At 38.2% G+C, this 25,107-nt stretch overlaps 1 protein-coding gene across 6 annotated transcripts in view; it reads left to right on the top strand.

The window, feature by feature from the left end:
* anks1b (ankyrin repeat and sterile alpha motif domain containing 1B) overlaps positions 1-25,107 on the top strand; it is a 210,699-nt gene that overhangs the window by 126,845 nt on the left and 58,747 nt on the right. For all 6 annotated transcript variants that reach the window (XM_067391990.1, XM_067391989.1, XM_067391988.1 and 3 more), the window contains 3 exons: positions 19,920-20,566; positions 21,986-22,058; positions 24,973-25,079. In XM_067391990.1, the coding sequence (XP_067248091.1) occupies positions 19,920-20,566; positions 21,986-22,058; positions 24,973-25,079 (827 nt within the window). The remainder of the gene's footprint in view (positions 1-19,919; positions 20,567-21,985; positions 22,059-24,972; positions 25,080-25,107) is intronic.

Here is a 25,107-nt window from a genome sequence, read left to right as displayed (position 1 = left end):
AGTGGATATGCATTGCTAAGGACTTCATTTGTACAACTTTATAGGTGATTTTCTCAATATATATATATATATTTTTTGCACCATCAGATTCTAGATTTTCAAATAATTGTATTTTTGCCAAATATTTTCCTTTCATTGATGTAAAGCATACATCAATGGAAAGCTTATTTATTCAGATAAAAAAAAAAAAAAATGAACCTTGTGACAGGTTTTGTGGTCCAGGGTCACATATTATAATAATTTAAGTATTGCAGGTATATACAGTAGCCTATATAATTTTCAATGATAACATAATTATTTACCTCATTTTTAATATTAATAAATTAATAAATTAATAAATAATAAATAAATCTGCTTTATTAATGTACATTTATTATGTAATAATACATGTACAATAAATAAATGTGTTATTATATTATATTATATTATATTATATTATATTATATTATATTATATTATATTATATTATATTATATTATATTATATTATATTATATTATATTATATTATATTATATTATATTATATTATATTATATATATTATTATATTTAGTGCTATATTAATCACAATCAATCGCATCTAACATAAAAGTTTTTTAACATGATAAAAGTGTGTGTATATGTATTATATTATTTCTATACAATTTCTATATAATTTTCTATATATTTTACACACACACACACACACACACACACACACACACACAGATATATATATATATATGTATATATATAATTTCGTAATATAATGTGTAATTACCTTATTTTTTAAACATAAAATATTTTTTAATGTTTATTATATTATATTATATTATATTATATTATATTATATTATATTATATTATATTATATTATATTATATTATATTATATTATATTATATTATATTATATTATATTATATTATATTATATTATATTATATTATATTATATTATATTATATTATATTATATTATATTATAATACTTTTGTATTCTGTCATGTAGTGGTAAGAAGGTAAATACACTCCATATGGCTGGTAAATACACTCCCTATTGGCAAGTGTGGCAAAAAAATTGATTTTAAAATTTGCTGTCGGGCTAAGCTGTCAAACTTTTCTACCATTTATTAAACTCAGTCTCTTGTATAGATCCCAAAAGGTGTTATTACTTTCTTCTCTATCGCTCCTGAAATTCTCCCCACCTGTGGATGTGTGTCAGGAGGACCTGGCAACCATTCAACTAAAGCCTAATTTGGCCTGCGAGTTGCGTGACTCTCCCTTGCCACATTAAACACCATTCCTTCTGTACAAGACAAGCGATCTCCTAAGGATGACAAATTGTGAGAGATAGTAAAGGAAATATCGCTGTTGCATTCAAAACCCGTTTGCCACAACAGGGGAGTTAATATCTCGGTTTGCCAGGTCTCCACTGTGAAAAAGGCCTTTTCATCTCAGTCACTCTCCAGTCTGACAGGGGGCTTTTCAAATGGAGGGGTCCTCTCCTCTTCTCTTTGATGGCCGCTCCCTGATGGTCTGCCCTAACATGCGTGTCTTCTGTCCCACTGTCGCAGGACTTTGTATGGTGGCATTTCATGGGGTTTCTTAGGTGTTTCATCTGATAGCTTGAAGTTTTGAGGTTCTTTGCCTTCCTGCCTAGAACTGAATCAGATTTCTGGGTTATCGACATCTATTGATGATACTTTTATTTAATTCTGCTGGCATATGGAGTAAAAAAAAAAAAAAAAGCGCCATCACTGGAATCACATCTCATCTGAGAGTCCAAGACATGAATCCCAAGCGTTGTTGTGATTGAAGCCACGGATCAGAGCCAGAATCACAGTAAAGGCATTAAAGTCCTCTCTCTGCAGCTCCAGGAATAGATCTCACATTTTCATGCTTTCGTTCACCCCATCCTCTTATTTTATCTTCCTCCTCCTCCTCCTCCTCACTATTTATTAGCCTTATAATGTCCATTGTATTGTTGCCGTGGCAACTAGCGTTGAGTGAGGAGCGCATTGTAGTTTCTTTGATGCCGTGCCTTCATAGGTGATGAAATGAAGTTCTGTCGTTTCCCTACAGTAGGTGCGAGAGAGATGGAGAGATAGACAGAGGCATGATGAGAGTGTGGAGAAGACAAGTTCTCATCGCTTTGGGTTACCGAAGGTGGTGTATTTTTATCCAGCTGCGCTTGGTGCAAACTTTATTGATGTGGTGTTTTGTAACTGTGGGGAGAGATGAGTGAGATTGCAGCGCTGCGATGCACTGAGGCCTTTCAGCTGTGAGTCAAGTCGTTTTCCTCTAAAAGTGCCAGGCATGATGACCTGCATCAATCACCCCCAACCAGTCGAAAAGTTCAGCAGTTAATTCATTGATTGGATGTCAGAAATTAATATTAGAATATTTAATTTGCAGCATTGTTCCTACTTTGGGCTTTGGAAAATGTAATTAAATGAGGGTGGATTGGAATAAAGCCTTCTGGTTGGAATAAAATTGATGGATTTAGCAATTTTCAAAAGCTCTTCTTATGGACAGTGTTGCCTTTATTTGCATAGGTTGGATTGTGAGAGTAAGCGAGAAGAGGTGAATGGGATTGGCAGTTTGTGGGAGTGCTGAACACAAGGAAATGGATTTCAACATGTGTACAAACCACTAAACTAAGCTAGTTTAAAACATGATGATTCTGTAAATGACTAGTCCAACTCTGAACTTCAGGGCTCAAAGAAAATACCGGGTTGCCCACTAGCAATTACAACATTGTGGTGGCGTTCTTGTGCATTTAACCTGTAAATACGACCCCTCTGACATCACTTAATGACAGCATCAGTCCAGACTGTGGGCATCTTGGTAACGCCCATGGGCATCTATTTCCAGACAAGAAGACATAGTTTTTATCTACTTGAATGGAGAAAGAATGAATTAATTTTTTTTTTAATCTACAGTAATTACAAGATGTGGCGATTAATCTAATATTATAGTGATAGCAATAGATTTTATTGGCTGATACGATTGTTGACCGATACATCAGTGCATCTCTAATTATAAAGATGTTTATAGTTTGTTAAATTCAAATTCCGTACACCGATGTCTGTGGAAGCTGTAATATAATACACCGCGTTCCAAATTATTATGCAAGTGACATATCAGTAAGATTTCAGTACAATAAACATTCAGATTTTAGTTTTTCTAAGAAAAGGTTTCTTTGTTTATTTATCCATGTCTTTTTAGATAACTGGTATCAATCTCAGACAAAATAATTTGCCAGATCTATGGAAACCCTACTTAGAGGTTGTTCTACATTATTAAGCAAATCACAGTTCTCATGCAATATGAGGAGAAAGAAAGATGTTTCTGAAGATGAAAAGCATGAAATGGTGAAATGTTGTGCAAAAGGCACGAAAACAACTAATACTGTGTGAAACTGAATGGAGATTATCGAATTATCATAAGATTTGTGAGTGATTTAGAGCACAGCAGAACTCGGTCAGATAAAGGCTTATTAATGAAAGTTCCTGTCAAAAAAAATAATTGTATTAAAAGGGCAGCTATAAAAAAGCCAGTGTTGAGCAGCAAACAGGTATTTGAAGCTGCTGGTGTCTCTGGAGTCTCAAGATGCTCTCCATGCAGGCTGGCAGTTGTGCGTAAAGATTTCACCCACTCCAAACCAAAGCTCACAAAGAGAAACATTTACAGTGGGTGTAGAAATACATTTTTTAAACAGTTTTGTTGCTGTGGTGTTTTTTTTTTTTTTTGCAGCATGTGATAGTACATAGTGCATTGTATTTCAGAAGGCACTATCCTCCTTTTTATACCATAGCTGAAAATGGCCAGTTATGAACTCCACATATCTTGCAAAAGTCATTTTAATACCCTCAGAGACCCTAAAGGGACCTTCCATCTCACTTCCCAATATTCCAGCCCAAATCATCATCCACCAGCTCCTTGCTGACATCGCAGTCTTGTTGGAACATGGTGGCCATTCACCAACCATCCAGAAATCCATCCATTTAGATGTAGTATGGCATTAGTCAGTGAATAAAACTATTTAAAAATTAGTCTTCATGTATTTCTACACCCACTGTAAATGTTTCTCTTTGTGAGCTTTGGTTTGGAGTGGGTGAAATCTTTACGCACAACTGCCAGCCTGCATGGAGAGCATCTTGAGACTCCAGAGACACCAGCAGCTTCAAATACCTGTTTGCTGCTCAACACTGGCTTTTTTTATAGCTGCCCTTTTAATACAATTATTTTTTTTGACAGGAACTTTCATTAATAAGCCTTTATCTGACCGAGTTCTGCTGTGCTCTAAATCACTCACAAATCTTATGATAATTCAATAATCTCCATTCAGTTTTCACACAATATTAGTTGTTTTCATGCCTTTTGCACATCATTGCACCATTTCATGCTCCCCATATTGCATGAGAACTGTGATTTGCTTAATAATGTGGAACAACCTCTAAGTATGGTTTCCATAGACCTGGCAAATTATTTTGTCTGAGATTGATACCAGTTGTCTAAAAAGACATGGATAAATGAACAAAGAAACATTTTCTTAGAAAAACTGAAATCTGAATGTTTATTGTACTGAAATCTTACTGATATGTCACTTGCATAATAATTTGGAACGCGGTGTAATCCTTTCAATTATAATTTGACAAAGTGTTTTATTTATATCAGATACACGTTGTGTTTGAAACAATAAAGTTTACTCTATTCTTCTCTCGGTTCGCCAGCCACTTACTTTTTATGTATTTCGGGAAAAAATGGATGAATTTAAGTGATGTAAATCCGACAGATCCTCTGAATTGCGGTGCAAAATCACGGGTTATATCCGCTAACATGATCATTAAAATCATTAAAAGGTGTTTAAAACACAATACACATTCAATTCCACATATATGACAATCGAAAAATATCATATATTCATGTTATAATTAACAAGTTTGTGAATATTTTGGAAAAATAAATGAATAAAATATACATGTATGTCATAGTGTGGCTGCATGACTCGTCACCAAAAAATCTATCAGTACCCTAGAAATAGTGCAGAATCTTTAATATTTGTTTTGCATTTGTCTGTTTTCATTTATCATCTTTTATTTATTCATAAAAATTTAAACTCTAAACATTTCCAGGAATTCAAGAAAATAGTTTACAGTGTAATCTCAGATTTTTACACTCTCCTTGCTACACTCTAAAAAATGCTGGGTTAAAAACAACCCAAGTTGGGTTGAAAATGGACAAACCCAGCAAATGGGTTGTTTTAACCCAGCAGTAGGGTTAAATGTTTGCCCAACCTGTTGGGTAGTTTTATTTAACTCAACTATTGTTTAAAAATTACTGTATTGCTTAATTAAAATTAACCCAAAGTATGTTGGAAATGAACATTTATTAATGTTCAATGAATAATTATTAAACAATAAACATTTATTAAATTGCTTATTAATAAATGTATATTAATAAACTAAACTATTACATTTATATTAATAAAATATTAAAGCTTATTAATAAACATTCACCTTTTGTCTATTATTGTTGTCTCTAATTGCATCTGGTTTTTAATTTCCCAACTATTTTGGGTTCATTTTAAGCTAGCCATATAGCAATTTTAAATAATAGTTGGTTTAAATAAAACTACCCAGCAGGTTGGGCAAACATTTAACCCAACCACTGGGTTAAAACAACCCAATCCATTTTCAACCCAACTAGGGTTGTGTTTAACCCAGCATTTTTTAGAGTGTACAGTATTTCCCAACAATCATCAATAAATAATGACAAAAATTGCATAGTTTGACAATAATTGCAAAATTGTATATAACAACGAAACAAATACTTGGTCCGGCAATCTAGAATAACAAGACTACATGTTGCTTTTGTCCGTTTCTTGTCTTATTTATTTGAAAGTTGGGATACCTGTATCTTTTCCAACAGCCACCATGTTCTCCAATTCACTTTCCGATGAGTATCTTCTTGTCTTCTTCAGTACTGCCTCATGTAGAGTTCTTTAAATGTCCAAAAACTATAAACTGACCTAATGGCCACTTATGCTTTTCACCATATTAACGGGGTGTTTTGGTGTGTGCCCATCCACTCATGCAGGCATTACTGTGCGTCCTACTTGTCTTTATGAGTCAGCGTGCTAACGGGGCTCCGTGGCATAATTAAACACCATCATTCCATTAAAGAGAGTTTGATTAGAGGATCTGTGTGTGTGTGTGTGTGTGTGTGTGTGTGTGTGTGTGTGTGTGTTCCCCGTAGTGCAACCTCCCACAGGGATTCATAGATCAGAGTCCTGTGCCTTGAGTGGTTAGATGAAAATTAATGTTTTTATTGTCCACCCATAAACACACACACATACAGTGCTCACAAACATGCATATGTGTACTCCTACAACTGCATAAGCACTCACACACACTTGTATCATCTAAACAATTCTGGTTTCTAATGTAACACAAATCTACCATCACTCTTCTGACAGCATACGGACCCCACAGCACTTGTCGATGCTGGTTGCCTTGGAGATGTGCAGTTTGAGACAAACGGGAAAGCTACAGTGAATTCAATATTTCATAATTGTTTATGATTCCTGCGGGTATATAAGGAAAGATGCCGTACAAGAAAGGGTATATTGAATTGTATATTGTAGGAGTGCCGCCCATGAGAACTGAGAGACTGACAGATTCATAGACTGATTTGAATCCATGTACATGTAGACGTCGGGCAGCAGGCCCTTTAAGATGTTAGGTGATTGACAGGTCTGATATTGTTCTGTGGCTTTTAATATCTGAGAGTGAGTCAAAGACTAGCACCACAGAAAATGAAACAAGATTGTACCAGACGTGGTGCTGAACCCTTCCCTGCAAACATAACCTAAGTCACCCCACCTGATGTTGCTCAGGGACGAAATGCTTACAAGCGCATACACGCCCTGCTCTATGACTGTCTGTAGGCTATACGCAAGCTAATGCTAATTTGCTAAGTTATGTTAATGTCACTACAACTTTTTTGGGCTATTGGGATTTTATGGTGAATACTTCAGTAGAGATGTTTGACTTGGGTTAGTGGCATGAAACAAACCTCAAACTGTAAGTACACTTCAGTACGTTTCACAGTGATTGATTTTGTTGTTGATGTGATTGCTACAGTATTCTGGGGTTTTTTTTTAGCGCAGTAAAATGCTTTTGCAGGTGCTCTCGGTTTCTAGGTGGTTACTTACTGAACCAAGTCAAAAGAGCCCACCTACTATCACCCCTATGATATTTTGGTTCCACCACAGGAACTTTCCCCAGGAACTAGGAACTTTTGGGTCGTACTCGGTGTGTTTCGACCGCAGGGACCAGGGGCTAAATGAAGTACCGGGTAAAATTTCCCCCTCAGAAAGTCCCTGCTCACGAGGTAAAACATTTTCAAAGCTCAGGAACTTTCGGGGGTGGGACTGAAAGCGCTGAACATGCTGATTGGTTGAGTTCACGCAGCATTTTGATTGGTTGACTCCACGCAGCATTTTATTTGAACCACCACGGTGTGCAGAGTTTTTTGCTATTCGAATCAACTTTGAGGTTTAAAAAATACGACCGCTGGGCCGATGACGACGTTCAGGCTTTATTGAGCTTAAATGTGGAGTACGCATGCAGTCTTATGTCACAGGACTAATCATCATTGTGCTTTAGACCATGATGGAAACAGATCTGGGGGTGGACGGGGGAGTTCCAGGGAAAAACGTTCCTGTGACATATTGTTCTGGGTAATTTCATTGGAAATGCGGCTTATATGGCTCATATCCCTCTTTCAATGTAAGTCTATGATTTTTTAAAATCATCTGCTATATAGAAATCAAAAGTCTGATTGCTTTGAAATGTAATGACATACATCCAAAAAGAATAAATAAAAAATAAAACCTGCATGATTTGACTTGATTTTTTTTACATTATACAAGCCCAAGGACCCCCTCACCCAGCCAACTTTGAGCCCTTCAATATAAAAAGAGCTACGTTTTCATCATAATGAAAATTTTATATACTACTGTTCAAAAGTTTGAGGTCAGTAAGCAAAGAAAAAATAGGAATATTATAATAATATTGTGAAATAACTGTTTTCTATTGTAATAGATTTTAAATTGTAATTTATTCCTGATGTAAATCTGAATTTTCAGCATCATTACTCCAATCTTCAGTGTCACATGATCCTACAGAAATCATTCTAATATCCTAATTTGCTGCTTAAGAAACATTTCTTACTATAATAACAGTTGAATACAGCTTAATATTTTTGTGGAAACCGTGATGCATTTTTTCAGGATTTTTTGATGAATAAAATGATTAAAAGAACAGTATTTATTTGAGATATAAATATTTGGTTACATTATACATGTCTTATAAAACACTCTACTTTTGAATGGTAGTGTATATTCATTAATAACCCTTAACATTATTAAAAGATATATTACGCTAAACATATCAAACAGTGTTGCAGATTACTTTTTCTGCATTATTTATGTATGACCCTAAGTATGAACTGTACACAAAATGCTGGGTTAAAAACAACCCAAGTTGGGTTGAAAATGGACAAACCCAGCGATTGGGTTGTTTTAACCCAGCGGTTGGGTTAAATGTTTGCCCAACCTGCTGGGTAGTTTTACTTAAACCAACTATTATTAAAAAATTGCTATATGGCTAGCTTAAAATGAACCCAAAATAGTTGGGAAAATAAAAACCAGATGCAATTAGAGACAACAATAATAGACAAAAGGTGAATGTTTATTAATAAGCTTTAATATTTTATTAATATAAATTTAATAGTTGAATAGTTTATTAATATAAATGTATTAATAAGCAATTTAATAAATGTTTATTGTTTAATAATTATTCATTGAACACTGATAAATGTTCATTTCCAACACATTTGGGTTAATTTTAATTAAGCAATACAGTAATTTTTAAACAATAGTCGAGTTAATTAAAACTTCCCAGCAGGTTGGGAAAACATTTAACCCTTAAAACAACCCAATTGCTGGGTTTGTCCATTTTCAACCCAACTTGGGTTGTCTTTAACCCAGAATTTTTTAGAGTGTAGCAATATGCCTTAGCAAGCACTAAGAATGTTGTTTTATGCATTGTAATATTAGAGTCCTATATTTATTTCTTTATTTATTCAATGTAAAATGCACGGGTACACATACGTTTTCCTCTCTTTCTATCTCTGCGAGCTGCTGTAGGACTGGCAGGATCTCTGGCCCTATTTTTGGCAGGAAATGGGTGCAGTTCAATACGGCGCAGTAAACATTTGTTAACAAGCAATTAAACATGTGGCCTTTAATCCACTGGAAAAGACAGCCATCAGCTCAGTGTGTGTGTGTGTGTGTGTGTGTGTGTGTGTGTGTGTGTGTGTGTGTGTGTGAGCGGCTCAGCCCATTCTGCTCTTTTTCTACTGTTCTCCACCATTACTTCCTCCTGCATCTACAACCCCACCCTGATTTTGAATTTTAGACTAATCTAAATAGATAAACAACTTCAACTTCAATCCCTTATAATGGATAAGTTCACAAATACATACGTCTAAAAAACTTATCTTTCAGTTTCTGCTGTGACATGACAAGACATGACAGTGCTGTGTGTGAGTATGTGCACAGATGAGAATGTGTCAATGTGTGCACAGAAACATCACTGGAATGCTGTGTGGTGCAACAGTGGCCCTATCAGATCTTTGAGAATGAAAAGCTTCATGTAAACGAATGTGTGTGAGTGTGACCTCAGAGGTGGGACTCGCACACATAGCCTCATTCCTCATAAGATCGTTGTCCTGGAAAGTCCTGCTGGCTGTTTTGCTGCTTCATACCTGTTTGCTAAGGTATACGAGCACAGGTTTTCAAGAAGGAGGTAGGTGGACTTGAGTTATTGCAGCATGTGATATTTTTAACCATGGGTGTTCGTTTAATGAACGGAGGGAAGATTCACTACTTTTTAAGAATATAGACTCTTTTTAATAAAACCCCTGTCTGGCTTTGGATTCAAGCTGGGTTTCGTACTTCAGTGTCGCCCCAGCATGCACTGCAGCTCCTGTTGTATCACTCGCTCTGGCTGATGTTCTCCTCCCTGCTGTTTACTGCATGTTCTGGAGGAGCTCTTCACACTAGTGAGTCAGAAATACAGCAGCATAAGCTCATCATCTGGATAAGACCTCTTGTAAGCTGCTCTTATACCCAGCAGTCTAGTCAACCGAAATCAAAATTAAGTCCTCATTTACTATGGTTTTAAAACCACAAGTGGTCCACACGACCTGAGCTCTAAATCTTCGAATTCTAAATCCTCTGTTAAACTAAAGTTAAACTAAGTTGCTGATATTTATATGACCAAAAAATAAGATGAAATTCTGATCATCTAAAAAGATCTTTATGACATTATAACAGACTACTTATATAAAATGCATATAAATATCAGTTTTCACTGTATATCTCCCAATATGTCTTAGTAAGATGATATTTAATTGCCTATTTTTATGATAAACCTTGTAGTTCTTATTGTGAGTGCAACACATGTAATGCAATGCAATACAATACAAAAGAGCATGTGGAGATGCTGCTTGGTACTCAAACTTTAAGCAGCACTCTTATCCTACAAGTTGTCGTCATCACTTTCCTCCTGACTACTCTCCTCACTATCTTCTTTGCCCTCGAACACTGATGATAATATTAGGCTGCTGTCACTTTAAGACAGAATGCACGGACCGAATATACTGACACATATCCGGTTTCTTTCTCAACCGTTCACTTATGACATAACCGAGAGAATACTTGCGAGACGGGTATTTTGACAAAATTTTGTGTGTATGTGTCCGTTCAAGCGCAAGTAAACATGAAAAAAGAATTAATTTGGTGTTCGAGCGCTCTCTGAAAGCCTTCAGGTGTGTGAGGCACGTGAGTCCCAATTTTTGACTCTTCTTCCATGTTTAAAATCGTTTGAATGTGTAAATTGGCAAGACAAAACATGTCTAAATGATAAACTTTCACATTATGATGGTTAAACTTAGCAGTTAATCCTTGAATCACATCCATGCCGAACCGTAGGGCCTGGTCCGTACGGATCATGGATCAACTGCGATCCATTGCACCCCTAATAATAAATGAACACACTTATCATCATGATTGCTAACTTACCAGAGATGGGGAAAAACCTTACTCCTGTAAGTAAACGTGTCCCAAAAAATGTTGGTATTCAAAAGCGCTTTCTGGTACGCATCTTTTATTTTTTATATTTTTATATTTCATCTTTATATTTTTTTATTATACCAGTTATGTGCACGCCTGCACATAAAATAATCCTCAAAAGCCTGATGTATCATTTTTGATACATTTAAACACCAAAAAAAAAAAAAAAAAAAGACTAACAATAAAATATTAAAATGTATTCTTACATTTACTTAGTAAAGATTTCAAAGCAAAAATACAAATGTACTATGACCTGAATTTTTAATATGATCTACAATTATACTAATAGGCCCTTTTACTGGCTAAAAAAGTATAAATTATCAGTCAGATGACAGAAGGCAGGTAGTAGATTGTAGTTTTTCAGCAAAGTTTTGATCATGTTGATAATTTAAAAGAAATTTGCTTATCAAATATGATACAGAGCCTTAGTAAAAAATGTACAGTAAAAGGGAAAATTTCACAAAAAGCCTTAGTAGAATCGGATTATAGTGACTTGAAATTGTCTGAACACCCTTTATGTTACTTCCTTTGGAGTTTGGAATGTTTAAATGATGACAGAAATGGGCCATGGCTGGTGATTCAGTAGCGTTTTGCACCTGTTCTCTGCTCATTTTAGTTTTATTTTTTTGTATTTTTTTTGAGTACATTGCCTGTCAGTGCATCATATTGAATGGGAAGGATTTGTTTTTAACAGAGGATGATCTCTGCCCCATAGTTTTTGCCTCAAAGCTTGAGTTTCTCATATACGTGTCTTTATAAATTACGACAAGTAACCCAAGCGATCTAATTACGTGGGAAGAGTTCAGACACTGTGCTGCGGGATAGATTTCCTCCCGCTGACCCCAGATCAGCCTTTTGTACACTGCGTGAGCTTTTGATGCACTCTCTGCTGTGCTCAGATAAGACTTGAGCACTTCTGCTGAGATGTCTCTGATTCTTTGCCCTGTGGGTCAGTTCAGATGGCGCCACAGTAAATCACTTTCTTTCTTTCTATCTGTCTGTCTTCTTGCTTTCTCTGTTTCCTCTCTCCCTTCTAAAAACCCTAGAGCTTTGAGCCCATGATTTTAGGAAGCCACTGTGTTGTTTCCATGACTACCGGATGTCACCTGTTGCGGTTCCAGATGTAGATCTAATCTGAGAGGAATATGGAAAAAAGAACTGATATTAGAATTTAAAGAGGAGGTTAGACACTAAAATAAGATATACTATTCCACTGTCCAGGTCATCTGTTCATTCATTGATTAATATTTCGGTAATGTTCTATTGGTTCGTTTCATTAAAAAAAAAAAAAAAAAAATTCATTGGTTTGTTTAGGCTTCCAGTAGTAAACCTGGAAATATCAGGGAATTTTAAAATTGAAAATGGAAATATTCATGGAAATTAATTAGATCTTGAAAAGTCATGAAAATGTTGGTAACACTTTTTTTTTAATCATCCACTTTAGACGTCCTACAAACTATAAGTACTGCATGTCAACTAGCAGTCATTAGAGTATTAGTAGACTGTCTGCTTAATACCTGCTTTATTTACACTTTGTTTTGATGATCCCCAACAGACATTCTACTGAGTATAAGTAACTTTGCAACTACATGTCAACTTATTCTACTAAGACTGAGAGTTAGTTGGCATGTAGTTGCAAATTAATTCCTAGTTCTGTCATGAAACTCTAGATGACACAGGCTGATGGGTCTTTAAAGGGTTAGTTCACCCAAAAATGACATTTCTGTCATTAATTATGAAATGAAAAGATAGAGTTTTTCTTTATCCCCAAAAGAAAGCAGCGCAAAAGTACCAAAGACATTGTTAAAATAGTCAACATGACTACAGTTGTTCAACCTTAATGTTATGAAGTGACAAGAATACTTTTTGTGCGCAAAAACAAAACAAAAATAATGACTATAATCAACAATTTCTTCTCTACTGTGTCAGACTCATATGCCTTTGACACAGTGAATGCAGTGCAGAGCTTCCGTGTTTACATCCGAAAGTGGCTCAGTATTGGCCGAGCTGTTCATGTGCACCATGACACATGCGTGTGATGCTGGAGCCGGCCAAGACCAAATACATTAACATTGTCATATTCATTACCATGCTAAAATCTTCAGAGGGTTGTCATTATAGAAATGAGAGTTATACTTAAGCGGCTTGTAGTTAGTACCATGTCAAAAGTGGAATATTTGAAACACTGAACACACACTGAATCCAGTACAGACTAAAAAAGTCTAGCAAAACATTTTTTTATTTCATAAGTTGCATCATGCAAAATGTGCGTATGGGTAGACACAAGTGTAATGTCTAAAGTGGATATACTAAACTGGAATATCAAAATAAAGTGTAACCAAAATTTCTTTAGTAAATATAAATGTTTTGGCTAGAAAATGGCCTTTGTGTTTTTTATTTATTTTTAATTTTATTTTATTTTATTTATGACTTTTTCCAAACATTCCTGTGCAGATTCGATTTCTCAGAAAACGTTCAGACCCACACACACACAAAACAATCTCTTTCCCCTGATATCTCTTGTAGCTTGGTGACAGATTTCTCTCAGTGATGGCAAAGATCTCGAAGCACTCATGCCTGTATATTACCCATAAATTGTACATTTTATTTGATCTGTTTCCCAGAAACTGAAGTGAACTTTCCATTATGGCTGTGTAGGTGTGCTGAGTGGTTTCTATACTGTAGATGGTTATCCACTTCTGCCTTCCTGTCAGCCTGGTTAACACACTCATTTTCCAAGTCACCATGAAATCAAAATTGACAATTCTTATTTTATTTACAGAATGTTGCTGTGTTTATTATAAAGGATTTATCTGTGCACATCATTATTCTTCTTCTTCTTATTATTATTATTATTTTAATTCATGTGCACTCATAATCCTTAATCAAAAACGCTAACCTCCCCTCCCCCTTGAAGCGGTGTCTGTTTTCTTCATGACGTGTCTCTCGGTGGAGGGAGGGACTAAATGTCGTCCACAACTGACTGCAAGCTGGCGTTCAGATCTGCCTCCATTTAGTTAGCAACGCCAGCTTCCTATCATCCAATCAATTCCCAAGGACGAAATCAAGTCCTGCCCTACAGTGCATTTTTTTCTCATTCCAGAAACTGTTTCACTCAGATATGTGTCACAATAGGGAAGAAAAAACTATTGCAACTTCCGTTTAATTCCGACTTTAACATGAAACTTTACGGATTTAGTTTTTTCATGTTAAGTCCTTTATTTGATGTTAAATTAAAGGAACACTCCACTTTTTTTGAAAATAGGCTCATTTTCCATCTCCCCTAGAGTTAAACAGTTGAGTTTTACCGTTTTCGAATCCATTCAGCCGATCTCCGGTTCTGGCGGTACCACTTTTAGCATAGCTTAGCATAGTTCATTGAATCTGATTAGACCGTTAGCATCGCGCTTAAAAATGACCAAAGAGTTTCGATATTTTTCCTATTTAAAACTTGACTCTTCTGTAGTTAAATCGTGTACTAAGACCGGCGGAAAATAAAAAGTTGTGATTTTCTAGGCTGATATGGCTAGGAACTATACTCTCATTCAGGCGTAACAATCAAGGAACTTTGCTGCCGTTCCATGGCTGCAGCAGTGCAATGATATTACGCAGCGCCCGTGAGCCCCTGCTTGCACAGGGAACGTGCCTTGCAACCATGGAGACGTTTGTGAGAGACGCTGCGTAATATCATTGCACTGCTGCAGCCATGATACAGCAGCAAAGTTCCTTGATTATTACGCCTGAATGAGAGTATAGTTCCTAGCCATATCAGCCTAGAAAATCACAACTTTTTATTTTCCGCCGGTCTTAGTACACGATTTAACTACAGAAGAGTCAAGTTTTAAATAGGAAAAATATCAAAACTCTTTGGTCATTTTTAAGCGCAATGCTAACGGTCTAATCAGATTCAATGAACTATGCTAAGCTATGCTAAAAGTGGTACCGCCAGAACCGGAGATCGGCTGAATGGATTCGAAAACGGTAAAACTCAACTGTTTAACTCTAGGGGAGTTGGAAAATGAGCCTATTTTCAAAAAAAGTGGAGTGTTCCTTTAATCAAATACTGCATTCTCAAACTATTGATACAGATGATAGACCTATCACGATACTGTTGGCATCATGTGGTTTTAGGGGGCAGATATGCATCTTTATTGGAGTGGTAAAGAGGCCACAGGAAGTTTTCATAGAAAAATAGCGGAATGGGAACATAGAACTAGACTAGTTGAGCCGTGTAACTTTCTTGCAGTGTAGATATAATGTAAGGCAGATTATCCATTGAATTATTCAGATAGTCAATCTACCTTGTTCTTTTTTTTCTTTTGATCCTTTTCAGTGTGAGTTTTTCCTGCAGCGTGTTTGTATTTGGCTTCTCGCAGATGACGGTCAAGGCCTCTCTGTGTTTTGTATGCCGACCGCTGTTTTGTCTAAGATGGCAGTGACCTTTACTACTGTTGTGATATCTCATGCTGTTTCTCTCTCTCTCTATCAAGATGAACTCATCATGGCGTTTAACTTGCGTTCCTTTTAGTCTAGATGATCAAAACTGACACAGGTCCTTTTGCACAACATTATCCTTTCTCTTAAGGGTCATAAGCAAACTTGAATTATTACAGCCAAAAATTCTGTCTGGCTCACTCTCATGTCGCTTCAAAGCTGTATGACTTCCTTCCTTCCATGAAACGCAAAAGGAGACATTTTGAACAATGAACTAGTCACTCTTTTCCATGCTGTTATAAAAAAACTGGTCATAAACGTTTGGAACAACATGAAGGTAAGTAAATGATGACAGATTTTTTTTATTTTACTATCCCTTTAAACTTAATTTGTAAATTTAATTAATTTGTTAATTTTGTATGCAAGATATACTTAGTCTCTTGTTGTCTCCACCTGTTTTGCTCTCCCTCAGCCTGCAGGAGTGTAATTTGATCTTTATCAGTTGAAAATGCTGTTTACACAAGCTGGAACACGACATAGGTGCCGGGAAAGGACGGGATGTGGGAGCGTTGAGCTCTGATGTTTCCCTCGGAGTGTTATAGATACTGATATCCTGTTTAGCCTCATGTCGCTCTGCATTCACTAAATCTGACTGCTGGTGTCCAATCCAGCATATGCATCAAAAACCTTTTAAGCGCTGCATGTCTTCTGCCGTCCACACCCGTATTTATCACACGGGACGCTGCATTTTCACTTGAGATACTAGATATAAGATCCAGCATGTTGAGGTGGCGCCGTACATGCAAATGCAGTCCTGTGATTTATTTTACATGCCATGACTGCGCTTCTTTATAGGCATAATTTAATGAGGTTTAAAACACTCATTCAGAGCCTGTTTTGAGGACTTGTGGGGTTGGGATGTGACGGGACGAAACCAGAAATGCTTCTGAGAGCCGTTTTAGTTATTCATCAAAGCTGAATTTGCTTGGTCTCCATTTAGTCTTGTTTATTGGTGCTGAGAGCTTTATGCAAGATCAACGCTTTTTTGATGCAAAATAAAAATAGCATCTTTCTCTGTGTTCCTTTCAGATTCCTCTATTCCGGTGGTTATTTTGGCCTGTAGCAGAGCGTTCTGTTCAGTTGATTATTCTGCATTATGAGATAAAAGGAAACTCATGTGACTGTCTGGACAGGATCAAAGCAGGATGTACCAATATATGTGTGTGTGTGTGTGTGTGTGTGTGTGTGTGTGTGTGTGTGTGTGTGTGTGTGTGTGTGTGTGTGTGTGTGTGTGTGTGTGTGTGTGTGTGTGTGTGTGTGCATGCAATGGCTTGATTGAAGATACTAAATGTGTGTTTATTTGACCAAATTTTACTTACATTTATTATAATTAGTTAGGTCTGCGTGTAATTTTCATCTGCAGAAAACTCCATTCCGTGTTTTAGCTACAGCCTTGACTGCTGCTTCCTCAAATCCATTCCACTTGGCTCATTCAGAGTCCATATAAATTAAACTCAGTTTGTGTGCTGTGACAGGTTGTCAGGGGTGCCGTGGAAAATTATCAAAATTATCAAATATCAAAAAATAAAATTAATAATTCAAATGCTACGACAAAAGAATATATATCGTTGCTGTCAGGTGAAAACTTTGTATCTCTTTATTTAGTCATTTTTGTTTTGTTTTATTGGTCATCCTTTACATTTTTACAGACTTTACGTACATCCTTAGAGTTTAACAAACATTTAACCAATGAAAAGCATTTAAAAGAGAGTGTGACTAAACCTTGTAACTCCATTGGTTCCTCAAACTGATAGTTAAACCTCATAACTCCACCCGCCTCTGTTGTGAAAGAAGTGCTGCACGCAGTTTGGAGCAGTGTTGCCAAGTCCGCGGTTTTCCCGCAGAATTGGGCTACTTTAATACTGTTGCCACAGGTTGTTTTTCATGTTTGCAGATTGAAGCGACTCTAAATAACATGATATTTAACCCTTGGAATGCAAATTTTACCAGGGAAACCCTACCACAAATGTGGTTTTTACTCCCTGGAACACGTTTTTTACCAGGGGTTTATAAAGACAATTCACAAATATCACAAAAAATATCATGTAATCATGGATCATGTCAGTTATTATCGCTTCATCTGCCATCTGCCACTGTTGATTCAGCTGCACAGATCCAGACGTTAACACTGGCTGCCCTTGTCTAATGCCTTGAACACGAGCTGGCATATGCAAATATTGGGGTCGTACATATTAATGATCCCGACTGTTACGTAACAGTTGGTGTTATGTTGAGATTCGCCTGTTCTTCGGAGGTCTTTTAAACAAATGAGATTTATATAAGAAGGAGGAAACAATGGTGTTTGAGACTCACTGTATGTCATTTCCATGTACTGAACTCTTGTTATTCAACTATGCCCAGGTAAATTAAATTTTTGATTCTAGGGCACCTTTAAGTAGAAATTGGGTGTTTTTTTGTTTTTTTTTTATGTGAAAACCTGGCAACCCTGGTTTGGAGATCTTTGCTTGTTTGCAATGCAAAGGTAAATAAAGAACTGATTTTTGAATAAGTACAGCATTTTCTTTTCTCAAGAAACACTACGTCTATAAAGGCTAATGTTTTTTGTATTTAAAGAGTGGAAAGAGTCTTAGTCTGCTATTTGCCATCTAGTTATAGCCAATATGCTGTTTTAAATATCCTATGCATAGCGCTTCACCTTTCATACCATGAGATTTTGTCCAAATGTACTCAACAACAAGGAAAAACTGAGCGACCACATAGCTACAATAAACTTTATAACCTGTAAGGTGATGAAAACACAGAAGCAGCTGTTCCAGTGACAAACAAAATATTCATTCGCTGTTCAAAAACCTTGTAATTCCATCTGAGCTTAATTTTCATAAAATGATAATATTATAATGACACATGCACATGTTTGACCATATACAAAGCTATAATACCAATTTTGATGGCAAATAATTATTTTAAAAATATGAGTTTCCACCCAACAGCAACGACATGTAGCCTAAATTTATCATAATCACCAGCAACATCATATAACTGTTTGACCTTATTGTGTTCCTACCTGACTTAAGCTCAAGTTTCACATTAAATGTGATTACTACTTTTAATATAATATCCAGATTTAATATGCCATTTGAAGCAACGCATTTTTGTGCTACTTAAGTGCTTAGTGGTGTGCCGTGGGATTTTTTACATATCGAAACTGTGCGGTGGCAAAAAAAAAAAAAAAAAAGGTTGGGAAACAACACAGATCTACTCCAGTAAATTTTTTCTGGGGGAGGACACACCCACATTTTTTTTTGCTTCTGACGCCCATGCTATTGCTCAAACTTAAAGGTTAGGGATTCACACAGACTGAGTTGAATTCAGGTGCATAAAATGTCTCACACATTTTGTGCTACAGACATGAGTGATACCTCAAGTCATACAGCTTATTAAGGAAAGGTATGCTATTACTTTTGTAAGATTTAACTTTTCAATGTTTTTTTCATGTTTTTTTTTTTTCTAAAAAAAAATATTAAAAAATCTAGCTATTATTATTTGTTTACATTTTAACAAGAAAAAAAAAAAAAAAAAAAAAAAAAAAACCTCTAAAACCTCCAACACTCATGACTGTACCAAATAAACAGAGAAACAGGAAGAACACCTACATCTTGATGAATGCAGACGCCCTTACTGGAATTTAAACATATGAGCCTAAAAATAAATACACCGTTCATATTTATCAAGACCTGAATAAACCCAGTGACCTCCATGAACTGAGATTTCTCCTCATTTACACTGCAGATCACATGCTGCCTGAGGACAGCTTTTAAGAGCTCTTTAGTGAAGGGGTCCTGGGCTTCTTTACACGGGACAGTACAGGATACAGTCCTCTATAGGCCATAAGGTACAAAAGGAGGATAAGAACAAGGTCTGTCTCACCCCACTGAACAGATTGGTTTGCCCCCAGCCTCAGGCACTCATTTGGTGCTTGTCTCAACAGCAAGTCGACCAAATGACATACACATACACAACACTAGTTCATATCTGGCATCTGCCTGGATGCTTGTACATCAGAATGAGGACACATTTGTATCTTTCTTTCTTTTTTTTTTTTTGTTAAAGGGAGTACACTGTCCAGGCGCTCATAGAGACATTGTGTTACATTTTAAATGGTTTGTTTATACTGTTATTTATGTGTGTTTGTGTATTATGTATAAAAGAAACGATTTAACATGAGACAGAAAGAATGAAGCTTTGAGAATCCGATTTTACTGATTTTTTTTCCCCCCCTGCAGATGAGGCGGCACACCAGAAAGAGTGCATAGAGCGAGACGACCGGAGAAACAGCCACGTTCCCGAGCAGTTTGCCGGCCTCCTTCACGGTTCATCTCCTGCCTGTGAATCCCCCGATAACCCTTACCAACTCTACGGCAAAGTGCGGAAGTTCAGCGGCCCTGAGCCTCCGCTCCGGCACGGGAATTTTCTCAGAGCGCCCGAGTACTCTCCTCCGTTCCCTCGCACCGGCAGTGAGGCTTCTGCCCTTAAGACCCAAAGAGAAGCCAAACCGCAGATAGTCTACAGGACGATTTTTCACACACAGGTCAACCAGGGCACGTTTACGCTCGGCAAACAGGGTGACAAGACCACAGGCGTGCATGTGAGGAACGGGGAGGCCCGGAACAACAGCACGGGCGGCAATAGCCCAGCGAGCAGCAATACCAGCTACGAAGAAAGAGCCTGCACACTTGGGAGGATGAGGTCCATGCCAAAAAATGTGTTGGACCTTCAGCTGTCCAGAAATTTCTCCAAATCAGACTCTAACCTGGTGGCTGTGTCCCCCATCGAGGAAGAGCAGTGGAGCTCCAGAGGGCAGAGCAGCCCCGGTAAAAGCAGCCCCAACAGACTGGAGAGAACCCCCTCCTTTACGGCAGAGTGGGAAGAGGTAATAACGTTTTAATTACCAGCTAATTGCAGAATCATTTCCACTTAATTAATTCACTTAGCTTGAAGTAACCAAGCTGACTGGCTTGAAAGGTTTTCTTTCGATGCTCTGCGTATGTTTTTGATGTGTGATGTAAAAATCATGCCCTTTTGCCAGAAAGCCTAAATTATTCAACAATGTTGTCATGGCAGCTAAATGATTTTTAATGTGTTTCTTTAATATATAAAATATGCATAATGATAGGCCTGGGACACGTTTGCGCTTCTGTTTTGCACTGATGGTGATCTGTTTTTACTGGGGCAGCTTTTATTCAGGGTAATGTAGCATATAAAAGTCAAGCAATCAGTCAATTAATGGAGGAAGTGTCTTTGAATAATGACATCCTAATTATACTGAGTGAACTAATAAATCAAAACAAAAACATGTCTATAATTAAAATAAGGTGTTGTTTGCATAATGAAATCCAGGATTATTTTGATTTTCATTTATTTCTTTTCATGACAGTTAAGCACATTTAACCCTCAAATTCTTATTACCATCACGTTTAAATACTTTGCTATTTCAATTTTTTTACAGTAATGAGAAATTTTGGGGAAAATATGCTTAATTATCAGTAGAATAATGACAAAAATATGACTCTAACATCTTTGAGAGACATGTTGTGAGATTTACCATATTGCAACATTATCAAAGATCAAATAAACAAAGTACACATGATAAAATAGAGTCTCAGTCTCCAATATTCTGTGAATTCTTCTTTAGAGTCATATCTCTTTCAGGTCAGTGCTTCTGTTTAGATACAAGGGGGCTTCCCGCTTCATATGACAACTAAAACTCTATAGTCAATAAATTTAATGCGTCACAGCATTTTTCTCCCCAGCCTCACCCGGCTGTCAAGTCTTCAAAGGAGAACATATATTAGAAATAACTGATCAAAGGGGAGAGGGGAGAGTTCTGCATCCGTTAGTCTGGGGCTTCCGAGCGGCTTTCTCTTTGGAGTAAAAAAAGGGTCCGCTGGGAGACAGCGAGGGCTGTTCTTTGAAGGCAGGTGTTCGGCTTTAAGGATGTGAAACGACACTTTCTTCACTCCGAACATCACTGTCATTTTAATGAGGAGACATTCATCAAAAAACACTCTCCCTGTTCTCTCCGAACTGACATATTCTTAAACGAAGCTGATTGTGATAAACTACCTTCCCAAAATTCTCATTTCTCCCCCAGCTTTTAGCCAACAATTAAGTGGTTTTGGAGCATAATTACTGGCATTTACGAAAAACTGAAAGTGAGCTTGTGGGAAAAGAGCAATGAGGAGAAGTCTGTGGGGAAATGCCATGGAATAAGGATATAAAAATAGAGATGAGAGCCTTCCGTTATGCAAACACACAATTTATCTCTCTCTCTCTCTCTTCCTCTCCACAGATTGACAAGATTATGAGCTCCATAGGTGCTGGAATTGGCACAGAGTTGGAGGGGATTACAGAGAATCACTCAGGTTTGTGTGTCTATGTATGTGTAGTGTTGATGCACTAGATTTAGCATATATCCATAACTATAGGGAGCTCATGGCTTGATAAGAATATCAACTAACGGCTGTGAAGTGTGCAGCACTGTGAGACAGGAGGGTTTCCTTCAGTAGTGTCAAAGACCCGCTCATAGACAGGGAGCTTTTTGAGATGTAACCATGGTTACTGTGCGCTCTCCTCTCGTCTCTGTGCTCTTCCTGTAGTCATAATGAGAGCAAGGGGACAAGAAGTGGATGGACAGTTTAGACCTCTAAGCACTGATCTTGGGACAGTTTTGTTGTTCACACTGAGAGGGAAAGGAATGTCTCATTGACTGGAGATCACTGTCCTGAGATTCTCACAGCAATGATACTGAAAACCCATTAAAGCTAATAATGAGGGAATTCATATTCTCTCCTCGCCTGTCCTCTTACTTAATCTTTTCTCCTCTCACCTCCTGTCCTATTTTCCCCATCTCCTTTGCCTGTCCTTTCACCTTCTTGCCTCCTGTCTTCTCCCCTCACCTTCTGTCGCCTCTTCTCATTATCTTGTCTCAACTCCTTTTCTTTTGTATCCTTTCCCTTTGCCTACTCTCTTCTCCTCTCACCTCCTTTCCTCTCCTTTTGGTTCTCTTCTTGTCTCCTGTTGCCTCCTCTCATTCTCTTCTCTCACTTTTTGCCTCCTTTCACCTCTAGTCTCTCCACCTATCCCCTTTCATTTTGTGTTGTTTCTTGTATATTTTACTGTTTTTCTCTCCTCTCATTTCACCTCCTCTTCTATTTCCTCTTTTTTGCTTCTCCTCTTGCCTCCTGCCTTCTCCTCTCACCTCCTGTCTCCTCTTCTTTTTGCCTCCTTTCCTTTTGCCGCTTCTCCCACCTCCTCTCCCTTCTCCTCTCCTTGCCTCTCCTCTCGTCTCCACCCCTGTCCCCACTCCTTTAGCCTCTTCTTTTGCCTCCTCTCCTGTCATTCTCTCCTCTCATTTCACTCTTTCCTCTTTTTCTATCCCTTTTTCTCTGTATCCTTTCCTGTCTTTCTCTCCTCTCCTATCACCTCCTCTCCTATTTCCTCCTCTTTTTCACCTCTCCTCTTGCCTCCTTACCTTCTCCTCTCACCTCCTGTTTCCTCTTCTTTTTGCCTCCTTTCCTTTTGCCGCTTCTCCCACCTCCTTTCCCTTCTCCTCTCCTTGCCTCTCCTCTCGTCTCCACCCATGTCCCCACTCCTTTAGCCTCTTCTTTTGCCTCCTCTCCTGTCATTCTCTCCTCTCATTTCACTCTTTCCTCTTTTTTCTATCCCTTTTTCTCTGTATCCTTTCCTGTCTTTTTCTCCTCTCCTATTTCCTCCTCTTTTTCACCTCTCCTCTTGCCTCCTGCCTTCTCCTCTCACCTCCTGTTGCCTCTTCTCATTCTCTTGTCTCACCTCCTCTTCTTTTCGCCTCCTTTCCTTTTGCCACTTCTCCCACCTCCTCTGCCTCTTGTCTCCACCCCTGCCCCCACTCCTTTAACTTCTCCTTTTATCTCCTCTCCTGTCATTTTTTCCTCTCATTTCACTCTTTTCTCTTTTCCTCTCCCTTTCTCTCTGTTAGCCTCTACTCTCTCCTCCCCCATTCTCTCCTCTCATTTTGCATAATCTGATTTTGCCTTCTCCCCTTTACTTAATCTCTCACTTTTCTTGTCCTCCTTTCCTTTCACCATCTCTCCTTTCGTCTCTCCCCTCCTCCCACCTCCTCTCCAGTTCTTGCACATCTCCCCTCACCTGTCCTCTCACCTCCTCTTCTTCTTTCACCTCCTCTTCTATTTGACTCTCATCCCATCTTAACTTTCACCCTTCCTCTTGTCTCCTTGCCTTTTCTTTCACAGCCTCCACTTTACCTCTCCTCCCTTCTTTCTCCTCCTCTCTCCTTTTTTCCACCTCTATTGTTGCCGTTTGTCTAGCATCTTCTCCTTTCATCTCTTCTCACCTTTACTTTCACCTCTTCTGTCATCTCCTCTCCTCTTGTCTCATCTCCACTCCTTGCCTCTCCCATACTTTTGCCTCGCCTCTCCTCTGCAGTGGTCCCTCATTTTTCTGTCCACAGAAAGCCCGTTTGTGTTGCCATTCCACCAGTGCTCACAGACGCCCACAGAGTGTGTGTGTATGTGTGTGTACGTGTGGGAGGGAGCAACAGCAGCTTCTGCACTCAGACAAAGAGGCTGGGGTTGATCTGATGGCTATTATCGGCAATGTGAGGTACAGCTAGTGGAAAGAAGGGAGGGAGAAAGAGAGACCAAGAGGGAGGGAGAGAGAGAGAGCGCACAGTGGCACAGGATGCAGAGGCATACAAATGAGTGTGGGAGTGCTGGAGAAACAGAATTCTACCAAGCAAGCTGCACGCTGTCATTCCTGTCCTCTTTCACACACACACGCTCGCTCCCTCCCGCATTTGCAAACATGCACATGCCTGCACTGTCCACACATTGAGACACAGGTTGAGCAGCACAGCGACCGAAGCGGTGGTTGGTGATCGCACATCTCTCTCCTTTCTTGTGGATGTAATTTGGAGCCTTCAGCATGTCTACCTCCACAGCCGGCGTACTTCTCCACCAGCACGGACCCTAACGCTCACTCTCCTGAGAGGACCCTCTTCTACTTTGCTCTCCCTTTCTGTTCTTCCCTTTCTCAACTGTTTTCTAAGCATTAGTTTCTTAGTTTCCTTGAAATCACTTTTCTACGTCCTTTTTCTCGCTCTTTCTGTCTCTCCCGTTTCCGCTCGCGCTCTCCGTCGCTTGTTGAGCATGGCGGGTTCGTTTGACAGTCACTTTGCTCGGAACATGATGTGGCAGTGCCAGCTCTCACAGCCGGACTGTCGCTGCTACCGGGTGGACGGCTACTCACTTCTCAAACGCCTCCCTCTACACCCCTTGATAGGCCCCCGCTGCCCCGTCCAGTCCGTGGGACAGTGGTTGGACAACATCGGTCTGGTGCAGTACGAAAACCACCTGCTGTCTAATGGCTTCGACAACGTTCAGTTTATGGTGAGTGTCTCCTTCACACTTCCATCTC

Source organism: Chanodichthys erythropterus, chromosome 8 (assembly GCF_024489055.1).
Source record: "Chanodichthys erythropterus isolate Z2021 chromosome 8, ASM2448905v1, whole genome shotgun sequence".
NCBI lineage: Eukaryota > Metazoa > Chordata > Actinopteri > Cypriniformes > Xenocyprididae > Chanodichthys > Chanodichthys erythropterus.
Note: the sequence above shows the minus strand (reverse complement) of the source record. Positions and strands in the feature narration are given on the sequence as shown.